This window comes from Stegastes partitus, unplaced genomic scaffold (assembly GCF_000690725.1).
Source record: "Stegastes partitus isolate 25-593 unplaced genomic scaffold, Stegastes_partitus-1.0.2 Scaffold103, whole genome shotgun sequence".
NCBI lineage: Eukaryota > Metazoa > Chordata > Actinopteri > Pomacentridae > Stegastes > Stegastes partitus.
The window spans coordinates 479,807-500,012 of NW_007577834.1; the positions used below are offsets into that span (position 1 = coordinate 479,807).

Here is a 20,206-nt window from a genome sequence, read left to right on the forward strand (position 1 = left end):
CTGCTCTTTCTCCTTGAAGCCTACTAGAAGCATGAGGGTAATCTGCCAGGTAAAGTACTGCTCTTTCCTGCTTTATCACCTCACCCTGCTTCACTGAGGCTACGATAACATTTCTGCAACGTCCTGCCAACATCCCTCAGGCCATCTTTGTCCCTTCCCTGCTTTGAGTGATCATTTCAGAACAACTTGACTTGTTATCATATTGTAATGTCAAATAAGAACATGATCCCATGGGATTATAACAGTCATTACATGTGGTCAAAACTTACCCTGGCTGTTTGGTGTGGATCTTGTGAAAATGAAATCTCTGCCCAGTGTGTATGTGCTTTTTGTTAAGCTTGCATGCAGTTACATGCTACTGCAGTGCTCACATATTTGTACTCCATGATTTAATGCTTATTTTGTCATTTGAGTTTTGTTTTTGTTTTTGTTTCATAAAAATGTGCTTTGCTTGTTGAGTAAAAAGTACTTCCATATAGATTCATAAGTCCAGTATATTTTATGATCAGGCGACCAAATAAATAATTGAATTCGGACTGAGCACACAAAGATTATTTTTAGTCAATGAAAGACAAGATATGATTACATTTTAACTTACAAAAACAGAGAAGAAGACATTTTTGGATATGCATTCTCATGTTGTGATTTTTATGTAGTTATTATTTTGATTATTGATATTTTTAAACTTAACCCAACAGTGGTTGATAGCATTTTGTCCTGCAAGTTTATCAGTTGTACAGTAAAAGACCATCTGCAACTGCACTAGAACAGGGATGTGAAAGATTTTTGTTTGAACAAGAAAACATAAAATTGGTTGATATGTGTTTAAAAAAGACAAATACTTATAGTATTCATGCACTGGTTAAGGGCTTGAGATTTTCTTTTTGACAACCAGATGTACAAAAGATAATTCAACACATGAGTCATATTTTTATCAACAATCATTCAAGCAAAATGTTAGAATTATTTTGATGTCTAAAGTCAAAGAACAGCATTGGATGTAGCTAACAACTTAAGCAACATCATGTTGTGTTTATCTTCTTCCAGATGCCCAGTACTTACACTTATATTCCTCAATTGAGCATTTTCTTCAACTTTTGTCAACATTTCTAGGAGACGTACATAGAAATCCAGACAGAGCATCTCCCTCAGCTGCTGTTGCGGATGGTGGCGGCTCTGACCTGTCACTTGCAGGCTCTCGGCCTCGGGGAGCTCACCCACTGCCTTCGACTGTGCTCCAAGATCCTCAGTAAAGTGCAACCTCCCCTGGTGTCCCCACTTGCCCTGCCCTCAGGCCCCCAGGCTCAGGGCCTCTCCAACTCCACTGGCAACTCCTCCAATTCAGTAAAGGACAAAAGTAGAGACACAGAGGACAAACGGGTGAGGAAAATGTTTGAAAATGTTCCATGGTAGTGAAATGTTATTTTTGATCAGAAGCAGGCACAGATTATTGAGAAGTGCTGTTGTTTTCCTGTTACTTTAGTAATTATACGATCAGAGTATCTGCAAACCGTAGTTGTCAGTTAGAGATGAAAACTATTCACAAGCACCAAAACAAAAGCTACTACTAGGCTATCCCGTGACTTTGAAAAACATTTCCAGCTGATAATTCTGTTCTGTCTCTGATCCTTTAAAAAGTCTTTTGAAAAACACATAGGCCTTGTTGCTGCCATAGACACATCAAATCCATGTGACCCACTTACCCTCCAAGTTATTGCCCAAAAACCCATCAGTTTAGGCTCTGATGGTGTGTCCTGGTCCCTGAACAGGGCCTCTTGTTGCCGCCTGCCAGCCTCCTGGCCTGTACTGCAGTTGGCTGGGTGGCCCTGCCATCCCACACTCCCTTGACACAAGGCATTTGAAGACTTGTTCAGAACAAATGCTTCGTTTGGCCGTCCTGGTCCTCCTGGTCCTTGTCCAGCAACCTGGTTGTTTAAGTGAAAGAGGCCAGTGAGGCATGATTTAAAGTTCAGTCTGTCAGCCCCATGCCCAGAGATGGATAGGGGCAGGATGGATTGAGGTAGACCCGTGAGGGGCAGTAGAGAGGACGATTAGAAAGACAGAAGATGGTTACCCAACAGCTGAGCCCTTTTTTTTCTCTGAGGAAGTAGAAGAGTAAACTAGCCTGAGATGCCTCCAGGGTGTGTCGTATTCATCGGAGTGGAAAACATCCTGCATACATCCCCCGAACACTATAACGCCCCCACCCCCACCCTGAGGGGCATATAGGGACCGTTCTAGCTAACGTGCCATCTGAGTCCAGGCTCCAGAATGCGCACGCTGCCTCGATCAAACTGTATCCCAGGAAGCCCTCAGGCCCCCAAAGGATGACTGCGACAAAGAATTGTAAGAACTTAAATCTGTCAGTCTGTCTGCAACAAGATGCGACCCTGGTGTACAGTTGAGTGTGTACAAGTCCCTCAGGGCCGAGCCAGCAGCTGTGTACACAGCCTCACTATATACAGACCAGTGTTCAGAACACAGCACAGGCGTTTATTTGTCTAATGAGAGACCTCCACTATTACAACTAATAGTATAGTTACTAGGTAGATTACACATTTTAACTGAATAAATTACAGACTTGTTCTGGGTGTTGGGAGTGTAAATAAAGTCTGCTATTTTGTGTTGCATTATCATACATGTTGCAATTTCCCTGCAATTTCTCAAAGTTTAATTCAGAAAAAGCCATTTGATTCAATTTAAGATAAGATATTTGTGGTGAATGCTGAATTAAAACCTTGGAAATCAAGGTGCTTTATTATGTAAGTTGCATTTAAAGTGTGATACAAAAGTTTTGTATATTCAATACTGCCACAAGTATTGCCATATCGTGTCCAGCATCGTTGTCTGATGAGCCTTATAGATTCAGAGATAATAAAGAGATGTCTACATATGTATTAGTGTAATTGGTGTATGGTGCTAGACAAATTACATTATCTCATGTGAAGTACAGTTTTTCTTTTGCCAAATCCGATACCCATACTTTGGGTATGTAAATAAAAAGAGAAAGCACAGTTGTAATTAATAATTTTAATTAAGATTGCATTTCATTCCGATGGATCTGTTCCAGGTCCCACAATATTGTACATGCTGGCTCACTGGAATGACTTCCAGGGACATTTAATTGGAGTGAGCCTTTATTAGGCTTCACCTGTGCTCTTCATACTGTGACAGGTTAAAACATCTGCTGTGACAGTTGACTGTACTTCTTGCACCCCTGTCATCTAATTATACAAGTGTTATGTTGCCTGATTAGATCTCTACTCAGGACTGTCTAGGTGTGCACATGCACCAGTCAGTTGTTAGTTTTGTTGGACCTTTGTTTTTATTGGTTTTGTTCATTTGGTGTTGATGTGATGAGTGCCTTGTAGACTGGCAAAAGACAGATGGATAATGTGTCATTGTTATGTGAAATGCATAAAATGCTTTCTGTATTTGTAGTTACTGAGCAACATGTGTTTTTTTTTTTCTCCTTTGCTGTCTGCACTTTGCTTGATAGACTCTGTCTTCCACTCTGGAGCTACCTGGCAGTGGGGAGGTGTTTGAAGATGGGGAAAATCCACCCAGCAGTCGCTCTTCCGAAAGTGGCTTTACAGATTTTGTCCAGTACCAAGGAGACGGCCCTGAAGAGACAGAGCGAACCCCTCATCCCCACCCTACACTGAAAACAGGCCGTCGTTCCTCAGGCCCATGTCAGGCTAAGCCTCTAGACAAACCAGTCATGCAGTGCTGCCTGGAACACTTCCAGCAGTTTCTCTCCCGCCTCATCACCTTGTACATTATTCCTGGGCAGGTAGACAAAGCTGACGGTCAAAGAGGTGAGATCATGCACTTAGGGCTCCCGGTTTCAGAGGGCTCCCAGCACAGTGATCATGTGGAGTCGTGTACAGGATCTGTTATGCTTCAGAGAGAGTGTGTCGCTGCCTTCACTGCTGCCTGCCAGCTCTTCCTAGAATGCTCCAGTTTCCCTGTCTACATCGCAGAAGGCAACCTCAAGTCCTCACCCACACAGGAAGAGCAGTTTGGTAAGCACCAAAACACTTAACAAATTGAGGAAATCTCTCTCTTTCATTAAATCCATAGAGGATGCAAACTATTGCCATTCTTACACAGCAGAGCATTTCTGTATCTGGAGAAAAGGGGAGTTTCTGAACGTACATGCATGCAAGGCAATAAACCTTTTGAGTGCAAAATAAATATATTCTGTTTTAATGTACCTCCTGCTTTCTTGCAGACAATGAGCAGGTCCGGCTGCCAGTGTGGCTGCAGACACTGATGGATGCTTGCTGCCTTGCCAATGACTTCAGCCTGCAGGGCGTTGCCATCTCCTTGCTCATGGACCTTGTGGGACTTACCCAGTCAGTTGCCATGGTGACTGCTGAGAGTGTGGCATCTGGTGGTGGCTCTGAGTCCACTCAGCCCATGAGCCCCAGCCAGGGTCGAGTGGCTGTGGTCATCAGGCCACCACTCACTCAGGGAATCCTTAAGTACATTGCTGACAAGACAGACTTCTTCAAGGTACAAATCTGGTTTCAGGATACAATGAAGTTGTTGTTGGTCTTTTGTTGTTTTTGTGACACTGGCGACCCTGTTTAATTTTCTATTTTTCGTTCAGAGTGTGGCTCTGATATTGTGGGACCAACTGAATGAAGGAACACCTCAGCACCATCAGCGCAGCGTGGAGCTCTTCTACCAGCTCCACAACCTGGTTCCTTCTTCCAGCATCTGTGAGGACGTAATCAGCCAGCAACTCATGCACAGAGACAAGGTCAGCACAGTGGTCACATCACCAGGCAAAATCACACAAAAGTACACATACTCACTTTTCTTTGCTTGTGCTGACTTGCCTGTTTTCTTTCAGAGAATTCGACTGGAAGCCCACGTCAAGTTCTCTGTGTTGTGGCATTTAACGCGAGATTTGAACATCACCAAGTCTTCTCCTTTCAGTCGCACATTTGACAGGTATGTTTAAATCTGGTGAGCACAAGGAATCAATGCTGATTTATTGAACAGGTCTACCATTACTGCAGTTGTTTGCAGCTATCGCCTGCTCTTGTGATATCTTTTCATGTGTTCATCTTTCTGTTATCTGCACTATTCTCCTCTCCTCACTTCTTGTCACTTTGTCCTTCAGATCTCTTTTCATCATGCTAGACAGCCTGAGTTATTGGGATCCATGTACCAGTGCTGTTGGTCGAGCTTGGTTAAATCAAGTCCTTCAGAGACATGACATAGCCCGGGTCCTCGAACCTCTCCTCCTCCTTCTGCTCCACCCCAAGACCCATCGAGTCTCTATTCAGAGGGTACAGGCGCAGCGCCATTGGGCCCAGGTCTTTCCTGAACCACCTGAACAAGAGCAATCAGAGCCCATCTACACCAGAGACTCTGGCTTCTCAGACAGTGAGAAATGGCCTTTAACTCTTTTTTTTCAGTTCTGTTGATAATGATGGGGATTCTTGATGATAATAACGTCTTATGCATCAGTGTTGTCACATCATGTTAACTGTATTTTTTTTTTTTTTTTTAATCTTTCTTTTCATTAGACTTCAGTCAGATCCAAGGTGAACGGGTTGGACAGGAGGATCTCCGAGGCCTGGTAATAGGTGACATGGAGCCGTTCTGCCTCACTGTCAACCCCCTGAGTGATAGTCTGTCTATACTGAGCCTGAGCAGTGAAAACTTGCAGCTAGCTGGTGAATATCAGCCTGCTGACCAACAGGTGGAGGCCCAAAGCTCAGGATCCAGTGGTTCTCATTCATCTACAGTGGAAAATGGCAGCTTTGAGGAACCAGAGGGGGTCAACAGTACAGCAAATGGCTCAGACCAACAACCTGGTTCCTCAGATGACATGTCTGAGGACTCTATAGAGGAAGTTGTGTCCTGTGTGATAAAAGAGCTCATTGACAGAGTTCTGAATTTGGTAGATGAGGGCTCTCTTGAAATCCCACCTCCACCTGAAAACTGGCCCCAAACAGACTCTGACAGCACTTCCTCAGATACCTCCACTGGTCCCCGTCTGGACTGTTGTCCTCCTCATGGCCCCAATCGCCAAACTTTGCCAGAGATGTTAGCTGGAGGCACACTGGAGTTTCTCTCTGTCACAACAGCTGATTTCTCAGCAGAGGAGCAGCACAAAGAGGGCATCACTCGCCACAGTTCATCACCTTCCATCGTCACATTGCCAGACAGCTCCGATCCAGCCACCCCAGACCACAACCTGCAAGTAGACGATCCTCAAGCCCGCAAACGTAGCCATAGCAGCACCCAGCTCAGCCTTAAAGGGAAGATCATGGAGAGGCTGGCAGACAAATCTCCAGGGGCAAAGCCTAAGATTAAGAAGACAAAGAGGAAAGACGAGGAGCGACAGAAAAAGGCAGCAAATCAAGCTGACAAACTGCGTCCACCCAGTATCTTTTTTGGTGACAGTCTGGATCTAGAGAACTGGTACAGCTGTGGGGAAGGAGAGGTATCAGAGATTGAGAGTGACACTGGCTCACCCAGCGGCTCTGGGGGAACTGTCGGGGGTGTCAGTGTCACAGGACGCAGATCATCCACTGCCCCACCTCGTTTTAACATCCATCCTCTTTACCAGCATGTCCTGCTCTACCTTCAGCTGTATGACTCCTCCCGGACCCTCCACTCCCTGTCAGCCATCGCAGCCATGCTAAGAGCTGCTCCCTCAGGGTTTGTAAGTGCTATCTCCACTACCAGCATCAACAACACCTACACTCCACAGCTCTCTTTGCTCCAAAACCTTCTAGCTCGTCACAGGGTCTCTGTCATGGGCAAAGACTTTTACTGCCCCATCCCCCAGGACTCCCACTCCCATTCATTTCGCAGTGCCATGTACCTAGAGATCATCATCTCGCTCTGTCTCTACTTCCTGCGAAGCTATTACTCTGCCCACGTGTCAGCAGGCCCTCAGGACTTGGCAGGTAACCGGGCCATGCAGCTGACCAGTGTGGAGGTCTTAACTCTCCTTTTCAGTGAGCTCGCCAAAGTCACAGGTGGCTCAGCGAAGGGCTTTGCTAGTTTCATCAGCGATGTCCTCTCTAAGTGCAAAGTACAGAAGGTGGTTCTCCATTGCCTCCTCTCTTCCATATTCAGTGCCCAGAAATGGCACGAGCAGCGGGTGGCAGGGGTCAACGTGAACACGGTGGAGGAAGGTCTCTCAGAGGACAGCGTAATCAACCTCTCAGAGGACCAGATAGACAGCTGTAGTGCCGTCCAGTCCCAGTTGCTCAGACTGTTGCAGAGTCTAGTTGTTCTTGAGCACAGAGTCCTGGTGCCAGCTGATGAAGGAGGGGAAGGAGGACCTGTCGGAGGAGGGACAGGAGGCGGAGGGACAGGAGGCAGTGCTGGAGCAGGTTTTGAGATCCTTGGTGGGGAAGTGGAGCATGTCAACCCTCAACAGCCAATGACATCACTCCAGTACCTCCACGGACAACCGATCACAGCACAGGGTATGTTCCTGTGTGCAGTGATCAGGGCCCTGCATCAGCACCATGCATGTAAGATGCATCCCCAGTGGATAGGACTCATCACAGCCACTCTTCCTTACATGGGGAGAGTGCTAAGGAGGGTGGTGGCCTCAGTCACTCTGCAGCTGTGCAGGAACCTGGATAACCTTCTCCAGCAGTACCGCTACGAGACTGGCCTATCTGACACCAGGTATTCATGTTTGGATTGATCCTATTTACTATATAATATACGGGCAGTACAATACAATAAAGTGCAAATAGAGGCTTGGTCACCAGATGGCACCCTTGACCATCTAATGCAATTTCTCACTTGTACATAATTTTTCAGTTGGATATTGTAAGTTTGCTTAATGTGTAAAATTTAGATTTTTTTGTGTGTTGACATGTTGAATAATGTAAATTAAAAACATGTGTTATTAAAATTACATACACTCCTTCTATCATCTAGACCCCAGTGGATGGCTCTCTGCATCCCTCCTGACCTGATTCTAACTGTGCTGGAGGGGGTGACAGCCATCATCCATTACTGCCTGCTCGATCCCACTTCCCAGTATCACCAGGTGAGGGCACCATGCACCAACCTCAGTAAACGGTTACAGCCCTTTACATACTTAGTGTGAAACAATTTTAAATTAAGTTGTCTTTATTGTATAATAGAAATACATGTCCCTATTTAATACATTACTGAGGATGATTTATATCATTATTATTTTTGGTTTTTTGCCTATTACTTACCAGTATACCACTACTGAGTGTCTTGTTGCATATTCTGCTGTTCAGTTACAAGTGAGTGTTGACCAGAAGCACCTGGCCGAGGCTCGTTCAGGCATCTTGTCCATTCTCCACACCATCATGTCTTCTGTCACCCTGCTGTGGAGCGTCCTCCACCAGGCTGACAACTCCGACAAGCCCGCCGCTGCCTCTGCTGCCTCCACTTCCAACATCAATCTTGGCTCCACAAAGGTACGTCAGGCATTATGTATTCATGGTTGTTCATTCAATGACACAATACTGTATTTTAATGCAAATGTAGCAAGTCTAGACACATGATAAAAAGCTCAAACCGTTGAACTTATGTCATGACGGCTAAATAAGGAAATTGAGTGGAGTGTCTGTGATAATAACCCTGACTGTGCCCCTTTTTGCGTCCATAAAAAGCACATTGGATAAAGGCAAATTAGTTTTTAGGACATCACCCACAGACAAAGAGCTCTACCAAGAAGCAAGTTCAGGCTATTCAGATTCTATTGTATCTGGTTGGTTAACACCTGCATCTGTTACCTCTGGATTTACCTACACAGCTCTCAGCACAAACATGTGGAAGAGACAGCTTTGTGAATTAAAAGCAACATATGCAGAATCATAAATGAAGTGCTTTTTATGATCTGAGGTGAACGTGTGAGACGTGTGTAAATTTGGTTAGACTAAAGACTCAGAGATGTTACAATGGATGTAATTGTAATTAGAAAATGAAAAAAATCCAGAAAAAGATAAAGATAAGGTTTGTAATAGGTACTGGAATTGTTATATGGTTCTTTGGTATGGAGTAAGTGTATATGTGGTATTTATACTAATTCAAAATATTTAACAGTTGCTGCATTATCTATGTAATTAAAGGCAACTGGATCTTTAGCTTTTATTTTCAATTGTTGCGCAGGCTTCTTGTGTTATTCTGAGTTGTAATGACTGAATAAGAATGACAAAGCATTGACACTATCAGAAATCCTATAGCTTAAAAACAGAGTAAAACATAAACAGACTGAAAGAGAAAATTGATTTAAGTGATCTATTAAAGCATCGATGTCTCATTATTATTTCCGACTTTGTAAACTTATTCGTCCTGTCAGCAGTTTTGCTGTTGACAGGTGTGGATCAGGTTATAGCCCTGCAAGCACAAGTGACTGTTGTTAAGACAGCTTTGTTTTACTGATAAACTCTGACTTTGTTAGCTGGATAATCATCTAATCCCACTTTGTGATACACTTCCCTAGAATCTGGTGTGTGCAGCGTACAAGGCAAATAGAAAAACAGTCCCAGAGCTTACCTGAGAATGTGGGCAATTTGGCTTAATATCTGAATGCATACAGATTTTAATACTGACCACGTCAGTAGGAACAGAATCTCATTACTGGTGGCAAAGGACTGTTTTCTCTGAAATAATAGCTCTGTATTTGAAGGTGGGTGGAAATGTGGAAATGGAATTTTCACTGAGATAATATGGTGATTTTTATTCTGCACTGAACACAATTTGTAATCATTATAGGGCCTGTGTCCCTGGAGGAGGAATAATTGAAGGCCAAATAACTTCACATCATAAAAATGATGTTTGACAGTTTATTTGTGTAACGTAATATGATAAATGCGGATGTTTGGATATGATATCAGTCTTGTTTCCTCATCTTCTGTCTTCTTACTCATCCTCTCGACTGCCCCCTCAGTGTTTCCCCTGAAGTGTTTGGACAGTAAACTGTAATGCACTTTTTGCATGCAGTTGTGTTTTTGCTAACACATCACACTACAAGGTACATTGAAAGGTTTTTGTAGGAAGTTAGCAGTGACAGTATGGATTGAACTGTTTGCCTGGTTAGCTGTCACTTGTTTATGTCTAATCGCACCTCCTTGCTGACATTGGTTTTACAGAACCTCCGTCAGCAGATCCTGGAGCTGCTTGGTCCAATCTCCATGAACCATGGTGCTCATTTCATGGCAGCAATAGCCTACGTTTGGAATGAGAGGAAACAGGTCAAGACTCCAGTCCGAAATAAGGTAAATAAGAAAATGTCCACCCACACTTTTAATCATTATGTCTGTTATTGTCTTGATGCGCTGAAATCCTATTTTATTTACATTGTATTCACTGTAGTAAGCAGCAGAGTGTAGTGGTTTGTATGAGCATGCTGAAGTAAACTGTATTGCAGGTAAAACATGATGGCAGCACATTTCTGTTTGCTCTCTCTTTAGCTTTGCTTTCAAGAGATGCCCAGACTCTAGTATGTCTCAGTCTGAGTCCACTCTTAAATCATTATGTTTGTCCTATTGCATGTTCATGGCGCTTGTCTTTCAGGTGATTCCTGTAGCCAGTGAAGAGCAGCTGCTGCTGGTGGAGCTGGTTCGTTCAGTGAGTGCCATGCGCACTGAGACTGTTATGCAGACAGTTAAAGAGGTCCTGAAACAGCCGCCTGCCATTGCGAGAGACAAGGTTGGTTTTCAAGTGTTTGTTGCTGACGTCCATGAGTTTAAATCATTTGATCTTTTTTTTTTTTCCTCTCGGCATAAATCAGTGAAGAGCTGTAAGATTTGCTGCCAGTGTATAACAACATCACAGATTTGGCTGGTCACACAACACAAGCTCAAGTTTTTAATTTTGCATTACAGCACTAGAACTGGAACACACTCATTAATTATTCCACAGAACATGAAGTGGGTAATAATGAGGACTACTACCAGGAATATATGTTGTTTTAAATTTAGTCCCTTTAGTTTTATTTAGAGTTTTTTCATGAGTTCTTTGACTCTTTTAATTTACGTTTGTATTTTTCCACTGTTCCACAGAAGCACCTCTCGTTGGAGGTCTGCATGCTGCAGTTCTTCTATGCCTATGTCCAGAGGTGAGTACGCTGCTTCCCAGCATCAGCATATATTTAGACGACATATTTGTTGCTATTTATTGCACAGGATACCACTATTGCTTTCCAAAAATATCACACTTGTACAGAGCCTTAGAACCACTAAGACTTTTTTGCATTTATGATTATTCCCTCTCTCTTAGGATTCCTGTTTCCAGTTTAGTTGATAGCTGGCCATCTCTGCTGGCACTGCTGAAGGACTCTGTACAGTTAGGCCTGCCTGCCCCTGGACAGTTTCTCATTCTGGGGTTGGTTTCTCTTCCTTTTCTCCTCCTCATTGACCTACGGGGTCTGTTTATCCTCACAAGACCTTGGGGAATTGTTTGTTTATACACACTTGAAATTGTCAGTCTATGAATGATAATGAGTTTTATTCAGTGTGGGTCTGAATAAATCAGTGTGACTACACCTTCCTCCACTTTCATATTGAATTCTTAAACTTACTTAGAACGGGTCTTCCTTTATTTTTCTTTTCTAGGGTTCTGAATGAATTCATTTTGAAGAACCCTAATTTGGAGAGTAAGAAGGACCAGCGAGAGCTGCAGGTATTTTCTGCAACTACTGACTCCTATTCAGCGCGTGATTGCATCCATTATGTCTTACATTTAGATTACGTATCTTCCCTTCTGTAGAGTATTGTGGAAATTTGTCATTTCAGTGGTAATTTGACATTTTAATTTAGATTGATAAAGCAAACCAGAGTTAAATGATCACATTGAGTATGATATCTTAACATTGTGTAATATTTTTGTATTCAGGACGTGACACATAAAGTGGTGGAGGCCATTGGGACGATAGCAGGCTCCTCTTTGGAGCAAACCACGTGGTTGAGGAGAAACCTGGAAGTGAAGGCTTCTCCTCAGATAGTTGTGGATGGAACCAACCTGGAAGCTGATGTCGAAGGTGTGCTGCTTACAAGCACTTACTGCTTAAACCTTATAGTTGCATTGGAAAAGTGCCAATAGCTGTGTCACTGATCGCTGTTGTAGATTAACTTTTTTGAAACTTTTTTTTGACACTGTTTTCCTGAACTATCACGAATTATGAGTTGTGCAGCTAACATGAATGGTTTACTCTGTGCTCAGTTGTGTATGACAAATTTTATCACCTTGTCTGGGTTCTAGCAGTGAATCAGATGTTGCACAGGCATATATACATCTAATAACTTAAGTCTTTGGAAGCTGACAGAAGACTACATGGATCCTTTGAAAGTCAAATGTAATTGCATTGTCAGAGATGAATGCAATTCAACCAAAAAGTTCAGTTCTAACCTGAGTTTTAGATTCTAAATGTAAGTGTATCTAAGGCCGAGCAAAACTCTTAGATCCTGCAGTTCGCATACGCTAGCTGCTCTCAAAAAAGCATGTGAAATACATTCAGGATGCTTCACCATGGCAGTATTATAATCTGCTATGTAGACGCTGCTAATGTTTGGTGTGTGTTTTGTAGATTTAATGCTCACAGTGATGGAGGCCTCCAGCTTCACTCCATCAGTGTACAGCGTTCACGCCCTCACGCTGTTGGCCGAGGTAAAACACCCATGTGTCTGTAACTCAACCGTTTCTACTTAACTGCTGTTTTGCAGTTATTTCCATTGTTCATCTTGATTATGTCTCAAGCTGCTCTCACTCACATTTACCAGCAACGTCCAGGCCTGTTGTGATTCTGCACAATCCTTCAGTACACTAACACACTCCAGCTGAGCTCCTTTGAGCTGATTTACGACCATATTTCTGCCTCCTCAGGCTTTATTATTGAACCAGTAAATCCATCTGTAGGGTTTAGTTATGCTGTGGAGGAAGTGGACAATTGAAATCACTGCCCACCTTCTTCCATCTTGGCTGTTGTAGCTCAGTGTGTAGCGAACTATGCTGATGTTGCCTGTGCTTCATTAATGTTGCAGCTCGTAGGTCAATGAGTTCATTCAAGGCAGGATATCAGTATATGCTGCAGAAACTGTAGATTGGTGCAGTAGTGTTGCAGCCATTGAGTCAAAGTAACTGTATTTAAAGATTAATGCCTTTTTTTTAAGGGTGCAGCTCAGTGTTGCCGTGTTTGCTGAAACCATATGATGTAAGTCAGACTGAATGAACACTGATTTATTTGTCAGGTGCTGGCTCATCTGTTGGACATGGTGTTCTACAGTGACGAGAAGGAGAAGGTCATCCCACTGCTGGTTAATATCATGCACTATGTAGTGCCCTACCTCCGCAACCACAGGTGTGGATGAGTCTGTTATATATGGTTTTTCATTACAAAAAAATTGTATGAAAGTGAACAATATTAAAATGTCAAGTGAAAAAAAATTTATTTATTTATTTATTTTTTACTTCAGGAAGGATAATAATTGATAAAGTGCTCTAAACTGCCAAGTATTAAAATTATCTAAAGGCGTACTGTTTCCTCTCTGTCCTGGCAGTGCTCATAACGCCCCCAGCTACCGGGCCTGCATCCAACTGCTAAGCAGTCTAAGTGGATACCAGTACACCCGTCGGGCCTGGAAGAAGGAGGCCTTCGACCTCTTCATGGACCACACCTTCTTCCAGATGGACTCCTCCTGCGTCAGCCAGTGAGTAGGAGAGGAGCCTTGCCTCTGTGTAGATGAACACTTACAGCTGTAGCCCATATAATTCCATATAAACGCATTAACTCAAGATGCATGTAGATTCTAACATCTAAACTAGTTTCATAATTAGAAGTAGAAAGACAAGTTCAGAGCAATACTTCACCCCAAAATGAAATTCAGCACTAAGTTGTTTGATTATTCAATTTCACGATAAGTGAAGTTGACAGTGCCACCCAACAGGGGGATTTAGATTTTAGATTTGGAGATTGTACATGCATTTTCTTCCAAACAACTGGGACATATTTTTACAACTTCTAAAAATATAATGTCTATTGGAGTTATTGAAATATTGTGTTTTGCATGGAATAGACTTTCTAAACAGTTACAGTACTTACATTTATTAACTTCATTTTTCTGGACTATTTGTTTCATGCCACACCCCCACAATACATATTCACCCCAAAATTTACCATATAGTGTTATCAAATGAAAAACTTGGATATTGCTGTATTTGTTTGAAATGTAGTATCACACCTGTGCATGGAAAGAACCAGGACTATGTGTTTCCTTTAAGTTTAAATGACATACAGTACAGTTTATTAATGGGGTGTCTGCCCTATGCTGAGAAGACACTGTACATCAGGGACATCAGAGATAGGTTTTAAAGTCAAAGTGTACATGCATTTTTATCTCTGTTTTCTGTTATGATAACCCAAATACGGCAGATGTTTTTGCCAGATAGATGAGGGCTGTTTTTTAAAATCTGTCTCTTTATGTTTATGGGATATTGCTGCAACAATATTTTCCTAATTTTTCAGCTGGAGAGCGATCATTGACCACTTGATGACTCATGACAAGACCACATTCAGAGACCTCATGAGTAAGCTTCAAGTTTCCTTTTCTTGCTAGAGTCTCATTTATATTTAGGTGTAGAGATATTACCACTGGGAACAGTCACAGCCCATTAATCAGATATTCTTCACTAACTGACACTCAGAGGGCATTGGAGCTTTTACCCTTTCCGTATCTAATCTCGGGCAGAATTAATCCTGCATCCGCAAAGTCCTTTGATCACTGTGAACTTCTAGTTCCACTTAGATTAGGTCTATCACCTACTCAACTGCAAAAAAAAAATGCTCATGTGATGTATGTAGATATTAAAAAGTCAAAGATTGTGGCAGGAAGAGTCATACTGTGTCTGCGTGTTTCCCTTTAGCGCGGGTGGCTGTAGCCCAGAGCAGCTCTCTGAGTTTGTTCACCAACAGAGACGCTGAGCTGGAGCAGAGGGCCATGCTGCTCAAACGCCTGGCTTTTACCATCTACAGCAGCGAGGTCGACCAGTACCAGAAATACCTGCCAGACATACAAGGTGAACACACACAGTCACGTGTACCAGGATCTACACAAACATGCAGTATCAGTTAACACCTTTAATTTGAAAGAACATTCACCACAGAAATCTGAATAAAAATCACACCTATTTATCTATATTATCTTATAGATAAATATCTTATCTGTCACCTGAAAGCCCTACATGAAGTATTCATACTGACAGATGAAGTTCTTAGCTGTATTTTACCCTGCATGTTTTCCCATGTTAGTCAAGAAGATGATTATATTGTGTGTGTGTGTGTGTGTGTGTGTGTGTTCAGAGCGTCTGGTGGAGAGCCTGCGCCTGCCTCAGGTGCCCATCCTTCATGCTCAGGTGTTCCTGTTCTTCAGAGTGCTGCTGCTGCGCATGTCACCTCAACACCTCACCTCTCTGTGGCCCACCATGATCACTGAGCTGGTGAGCACTGACTGTCTTTCTCTTGCTTACTCTACCTTCATTCGTTTCGTTGTCTTTCACACAAATTGACCCACTCACTCATTCATACACCTGTGCGTCGGTTTCCCTGTAGGTTCAGGTGTTCTTACTGATGGAGCAGGAGCTAACAGCAGACGAAGACATATCAAGGTACATGATCTGGTGATATAACAAACACAAGTCATATACAACTACCTCCTGGCTTCCTTTGATGATATATTCTCCGTGTTCATTTCTAGAACGTCGGGGCCGTCTGTGGCTGGGTTGGAGACCACTTACTCTGGAGGAAACGGCTTCTCCACCTCATACAACAGCCAGCGCTGGCTCAACCTCTATCTCTCTGCCTGCAAGCTCCTGGATCTGGCCTTGGCCCTGCCTCCCGAGAGCCTGCCTCAGTTCCAAATGTCAGTACAGAACCAACATGAGTTCGATTAGGCTTTGCATGATATAGAAATGAATCATAGAAAAAATTATTACAATTAAAAAATAATAATTGGTTAAAAGTGTAAATGTGTGCTACGGTGTATGTGACATTTTTTTGAGATGGATGACTGCAGCACAGATCATTAGTGATGACAATTTTAGAAGAATCGCTCGGTCTCAGGACGTGGATATCACTCTTCTAAAGCTTTGGTGGCTCATTAGGTATTGTAGATGAAGTTGGTGTTCTTTCTAATTGAGTTCTGCCTCATTACAGGTACCGCTGGGCCTTCATACCAGAGGCTTCAGACGATTCAGGGTTGGAAGTGAGACGTCAGGGAACTCATCAGAGAGAGTTTAAGCCGTACGTGGTCCGACTGGTCAAGCTGCTGAGGAAACGAGCCAAGGTATCTCATACTCCCTCTGTCTACAAAAGGTTATTAAATTATGGAGACAAATGACTGCCTCTAACAAAGAGCATGCTCAGGAAAATGCTCATTAAAGAACACTTTTTTTTTTGTACCTCATTTAATTTCCCTGCAGGATGGATGATGAATTTACTACTTGACTAAATAGCTTTTTATTCCCCCACTTTCCACAGAAAAACCCAGAGGAGGACTGTTCCACCCGAACCCTGTCCTGGGAGCCAGGTCACCTAATGCTGACCCTCTACGTTATCCGCAGCATGGAGCAGCTGCTGCCCTTCTTCAACCTGCTGAGCCAGGTGTTCAACAGTAAGGCCAGCAGCCGCTCAGGTCCCGCCTACACCCACAACCCTACAGACTCCTCCTTTCCCGGCCACAAAGAGGGCCACAAGCTGGAGAGCCAGAAAGTCTTCTGGAGTCGAGCTCGACAGAACATCGAGGAGATGGTGGAAAAAGACTTTCTAGAGGGCCTTATCAAGACGTGAGAACACAGCAAGGGACGGGACAGAATTAACACATAACTGATCAACACTAGTGAAAAACCTCAATCTGTACATCAAAGAACATTAATAGGGAAAATTAACTGGGGAAAATAGTTTGTACATTTTTTTGTATTTATAATGATTATTTTACTTTTCAAAAGCTACTGTATTTAATTTTACTTATTTGTATATATGGAGCAGCTTTGATGACTTTTAACATTTCATGTGAGTCCTTGAGGACAAGGTGAAGATGCTGTGCCATTCCATATTGATGTGACTTAATAAATAAAGATTTCTAATGGGAGGGTTACGTGGGCTCTGTTGCTCTCTTTATGACATTTAAAAAGCACTTTGACTATGTTAATGTCATTCATTCTAAGAGAACATTATGAGCTTCCAGATAACTGTTCTTGCCGCTGCCATATAAAAGAGAAACTAGGCAGTATTTGCTGCCTGTTATCTGATACTGATGCTCTCCACAATAAGATTTTCTGATAATGGGAGTGGTATGAATGAATGAACCTGTAGTTGTGCTGTTTAAGGTTAGAAGTACTCAGATAATTTACTTAAAGCCTCCCTTTATTGTGTCACGTATTGTGAATCAATTTCACCTGCTGTTGTGCAAATGGAACAGACAACATGTGGAAATGAGAAGAAATTAGCAAGACAACCCCTATAAAGGAATGGTTCTGCAGGGTGTGACCACAGACCATGTCTCTGTTGTCATCCTTTCTGGACGATATCTTTGTCACTTTTGCATTTTGTCAGTGCTCTCACCCCTAGAGGTAGCATGAGGCGGTGTCTACAACCCACAGGAGTTGCTCAGGTAGTGCAGCTCATCCAGGATGGTACATCAATGCGAGATGTGGTGAGAAGGTTTGCTGTGTCTCTCAGCACAGTGTCCAGAGCATGGAGGAGATACCAGGAGACGTGGAGGGGGCCGTAGGAGGGCAACAACCCAGCAGCAGGACGCTGCCTCCTCCTTTGTGCAAGGAGGAACAGGAGGAGCACTGCCAGAGCCCTGCAAAATGATCTCCAGCAGGCATGCATGTTTCTGCTCAGACTTTCAGAAACAGAATCCATGAGGGTGGTATGAGGGCCTAACGTCCACAAGTGGGGCTTGTACTTACAGCCCAACACCATGCAGGGCGATTGGCATTTGCCAGAGAACACCAAGGTTGGCAGATTGACCACTGGCGCCCTGTGCTCTTCACGGATGAGAGCAGGTTCACATTGAGCACATGTGATAGACGTGACAGAGTCTGGAGACGCCGTGGAGAACGTTCTGCTGCCTGCAACATCCTCCAGCATGACCAGTTTGGCAGGGGATCAGTAATGGTGTGGGGAGGCATTTCTTTGGAGGGCTGCACAGAGCTCCATGGCTAGTCAGAGGTACCCTGGATGCTGTTTGGTACTGAGATGAGATCCTCAGACCCATTGTGGACCAGATGCTGGTGCACTGGGCCCTCGGTTCCTTCTGATGCATGACAATGCTCGGCCTCATGTGGCTGAAGTGTGTCAGCAGTTCCTGCATGATGAAGGCATTGACGGCCTGGACTGGCCAGACCTGAATCCAGTTGAGCACATCTGGGACATCATGTCTCGTTCCATCCACCAACGTTGCACCACAGACTGTCCAGGAGTTGATGATACTTTAGTCCAAATCTGGGAGGAGATCCCTTCCTCCCTCATCAGGAGCATGCCCAGGCCTTGTAGGGAGGTCCTACAGGCACATAGAGGCCACACATACTACCCAGCCACATTTTGCCTTGTCTTGAGGAGTTTCCACTGAAGTTGGATCAGCCATCCATCCATCCATCCATTATCTATACACCGCTTAATCCTCACTGGGGTCGTGGGGGGCTGGAGCCTATCTCAGCTGACTTAGGGTGAAGGCAGGGGACACCCTGGACATGTCGCCAGTCCATCACAGGGCCACACTTAGAGACAGACAACCAAGCACACTCACATTCACCTATGGACAATTTAGAATCACCAATTAACCTCAACATGTTTTTGGACTGTGTGGGAGGAAGCCGGAGAACCCAGAGAAAACCCACGCTGCACGGGAAGAACATGCAAACTCCACGCAGAAAGATCCAGGTGCCCCCACCGGGACATGAACCGGCGACCTTCTTGCTGCGAGGCAACAGTGCGCCACCTTGCAGCCCCTTGGATCAGCCAGCAATGTGATTTTCCTCTTTTATTTTGAGTATGATTCCAAATCCAGACCTCCATGAAATAATAATTTTGATTTACATTGATCATTTTTATGTTATTTTGTTCTCATTGCATTCCACTATGTAAATAATTTAGTTTTTCAACTGGAATATTTCATTTATTTAGATATAGGATGTGTTATTTTAGTGTTCCCTTTATTTTTGAGCAGTGTATTATTGAACAGTATTCTATATTTTAGATGCTGACATTTTGTAATCCACCCATCCATTATCTATACACCGCTCAATCCTCACTAGGGTTGCGAGGGGCTGGAGCCTCTCCCAGCTAACTTAGGACTTAGGAGGCAACAGTAGTAACCAACTGCGCCACCTTGCAGCGCATTTTGTAATTAAATTCCTTATTTGAAATGAATACATGCAGGAGTCAGATAGATGCAGTGTAGCATGTCCCTCTGAAATGCAGTGGTATAGAATACTATAAGGTAGCATCAAATTTAAGTGTTAAAATGAATTAAGTAGTTTAAAATTGTACCAGATTATATTTGAAGGCACTGACTGCACAGCAGAGCAGATCAGTACCATGGACAGGGACAATGCAGACTCTCCTCCTTATTGTGATTGGCTGCAGCCTTTCTTTTCTTTTCTTTTTTTTTTTTTTTTTTTTAAATATATAACAGCACACTTCATACGACCTTCATACTATGGAGGCAGCACGACGAACATCAAGCTTGGCTGTAGAGCATCATTAACCCTCACGGATTCACACATCCACAACCACTACGCTTTTTTTTTTTCCTCCCCTTCTCAACTCTCGCGATGATTGAGGTAGCAGCGGGGTTGGTGAAAAAGCACGTCACCTGACTCCGAGGAGGGGGCTGGGCATGTGGAGAAATATAAATAAATTAATAATTTAATAAAGAACAGGATGTAAAAAAAAAAAATAAAATTAAATAAATCCGCCGAAAACACCAGCGCCATCCGACCGAGCCGGTTTTCAGTAAGCGCTCATCTCCCGGGGCCAGCAGAGAGGGAGCGGTCCAGCCGGAGGAGGAGGAGACACCGCCGGGGAGGAGGATGAGGGCCTGATGCTCCCCTGCACGCCCCGCTGACACACACGGACCGTCGGTCGGCTGCTCGCTGGTTGTGGTTGTTGGAGGATTATCCAGGAGGCTGGAAAGGAAGGAAGACAGGGGAGGAGGAGGGGGGAGGCAGCAGCAGC

The 20,206-nt window shown here is 43.6% G+C and overlaps 1 protein-coding gene across 1 annotated transcript in view; it reads left to right on the forward strand.

Moving 5' to 3' along the window:
- dop1a (DOP1 leucine zipper like protein A) overlaps nt 1-17,117 on the forward strand; it is a 28,802-nt gene extending 11,685 nt beyond the window's left edge. Inside the window, exons 13-37 of the mRNA XM_008277617.1 lie at nt 1,114-1,380; nt 3,500-4,025; nt 4,235-4,518; nt 4,616-4,768; nt 4,862-4,962; nt 5,135-5,400; nt 5,544-7,671; nt 7,930-8,041; nt 8,262-8,444; nt 10,122-10,247; nt 10,546-10,680; nt 11,034-11,089; nt 11,251-11,355; nt 11,586-11,652; nt 11,866-12,010; nt 12,557-12,636; nt 13,218-13,327; nt 13,527-13,676; nt 14,492-14,553; nt 14,890-15,042; nt 15,326-15,462; nt 15,575-15,630; nt 15,720-15,884; nt 16,178-16,307; nt 16,502-17,117. Of these exons, the coding sequence (XP_008275839.1) occupies nt 1,114-1,380; nt 3,500-4,025; nt 4,235-4,518; nt 4,616-4,768; nt 4,862-4,962; nt 5,135-5,400; nt 5,544-7,671; nt 7,930-8,041; nt 8,262-8,444; nt 10,122-10,247; nt 10,546-10,680; nt 11,034-11,089; nt 11,251-11,355; nt 11,586-11,652; nt 11,866-12,010; nt 12,557-12,636; nt 13,218-13,327; nt 13,527-13,676; nt 14,492-14,553; nt 14,890-15,042; nt 15,326-15,462; nt 15,575-15,630; nt 15,720-15,884; nt 16,178-16,307; nt 16,502-16,810 (6,006 nt within the window). The 3' untranslated portion in view covers nt 16,811-17,117. The remainder of the gene's footprint in view (nt 1-1,113; nt 1,381-3,499; nt 4,026-4,234; nt 4,519-4,615; nt 4,769-4,861; nt 4,963-5,134; nt 5,401-5,543; nt 7,672-7,929; nt 8,042-8,261; nt 8,445-10,121; nt 10,248-10,545; nt 10,681-11,033; nt 11,090-11,250; nt 11,356-11,585; nt 11,653-11,865; nt 12,011-12,556; nt 12,637-13,217; nt 13,328-13,526; nt 13,677-14,491; nt 14,554-14,889; nt 15,043-15,325; nt 15,463-15,574; nt 15,631-15,719; nt 15,885-16,177; nt 16,308-16,501) is intronic.
- Nucleotides 17,118-20,206: the final 3,089 nt, after the last annotated feature.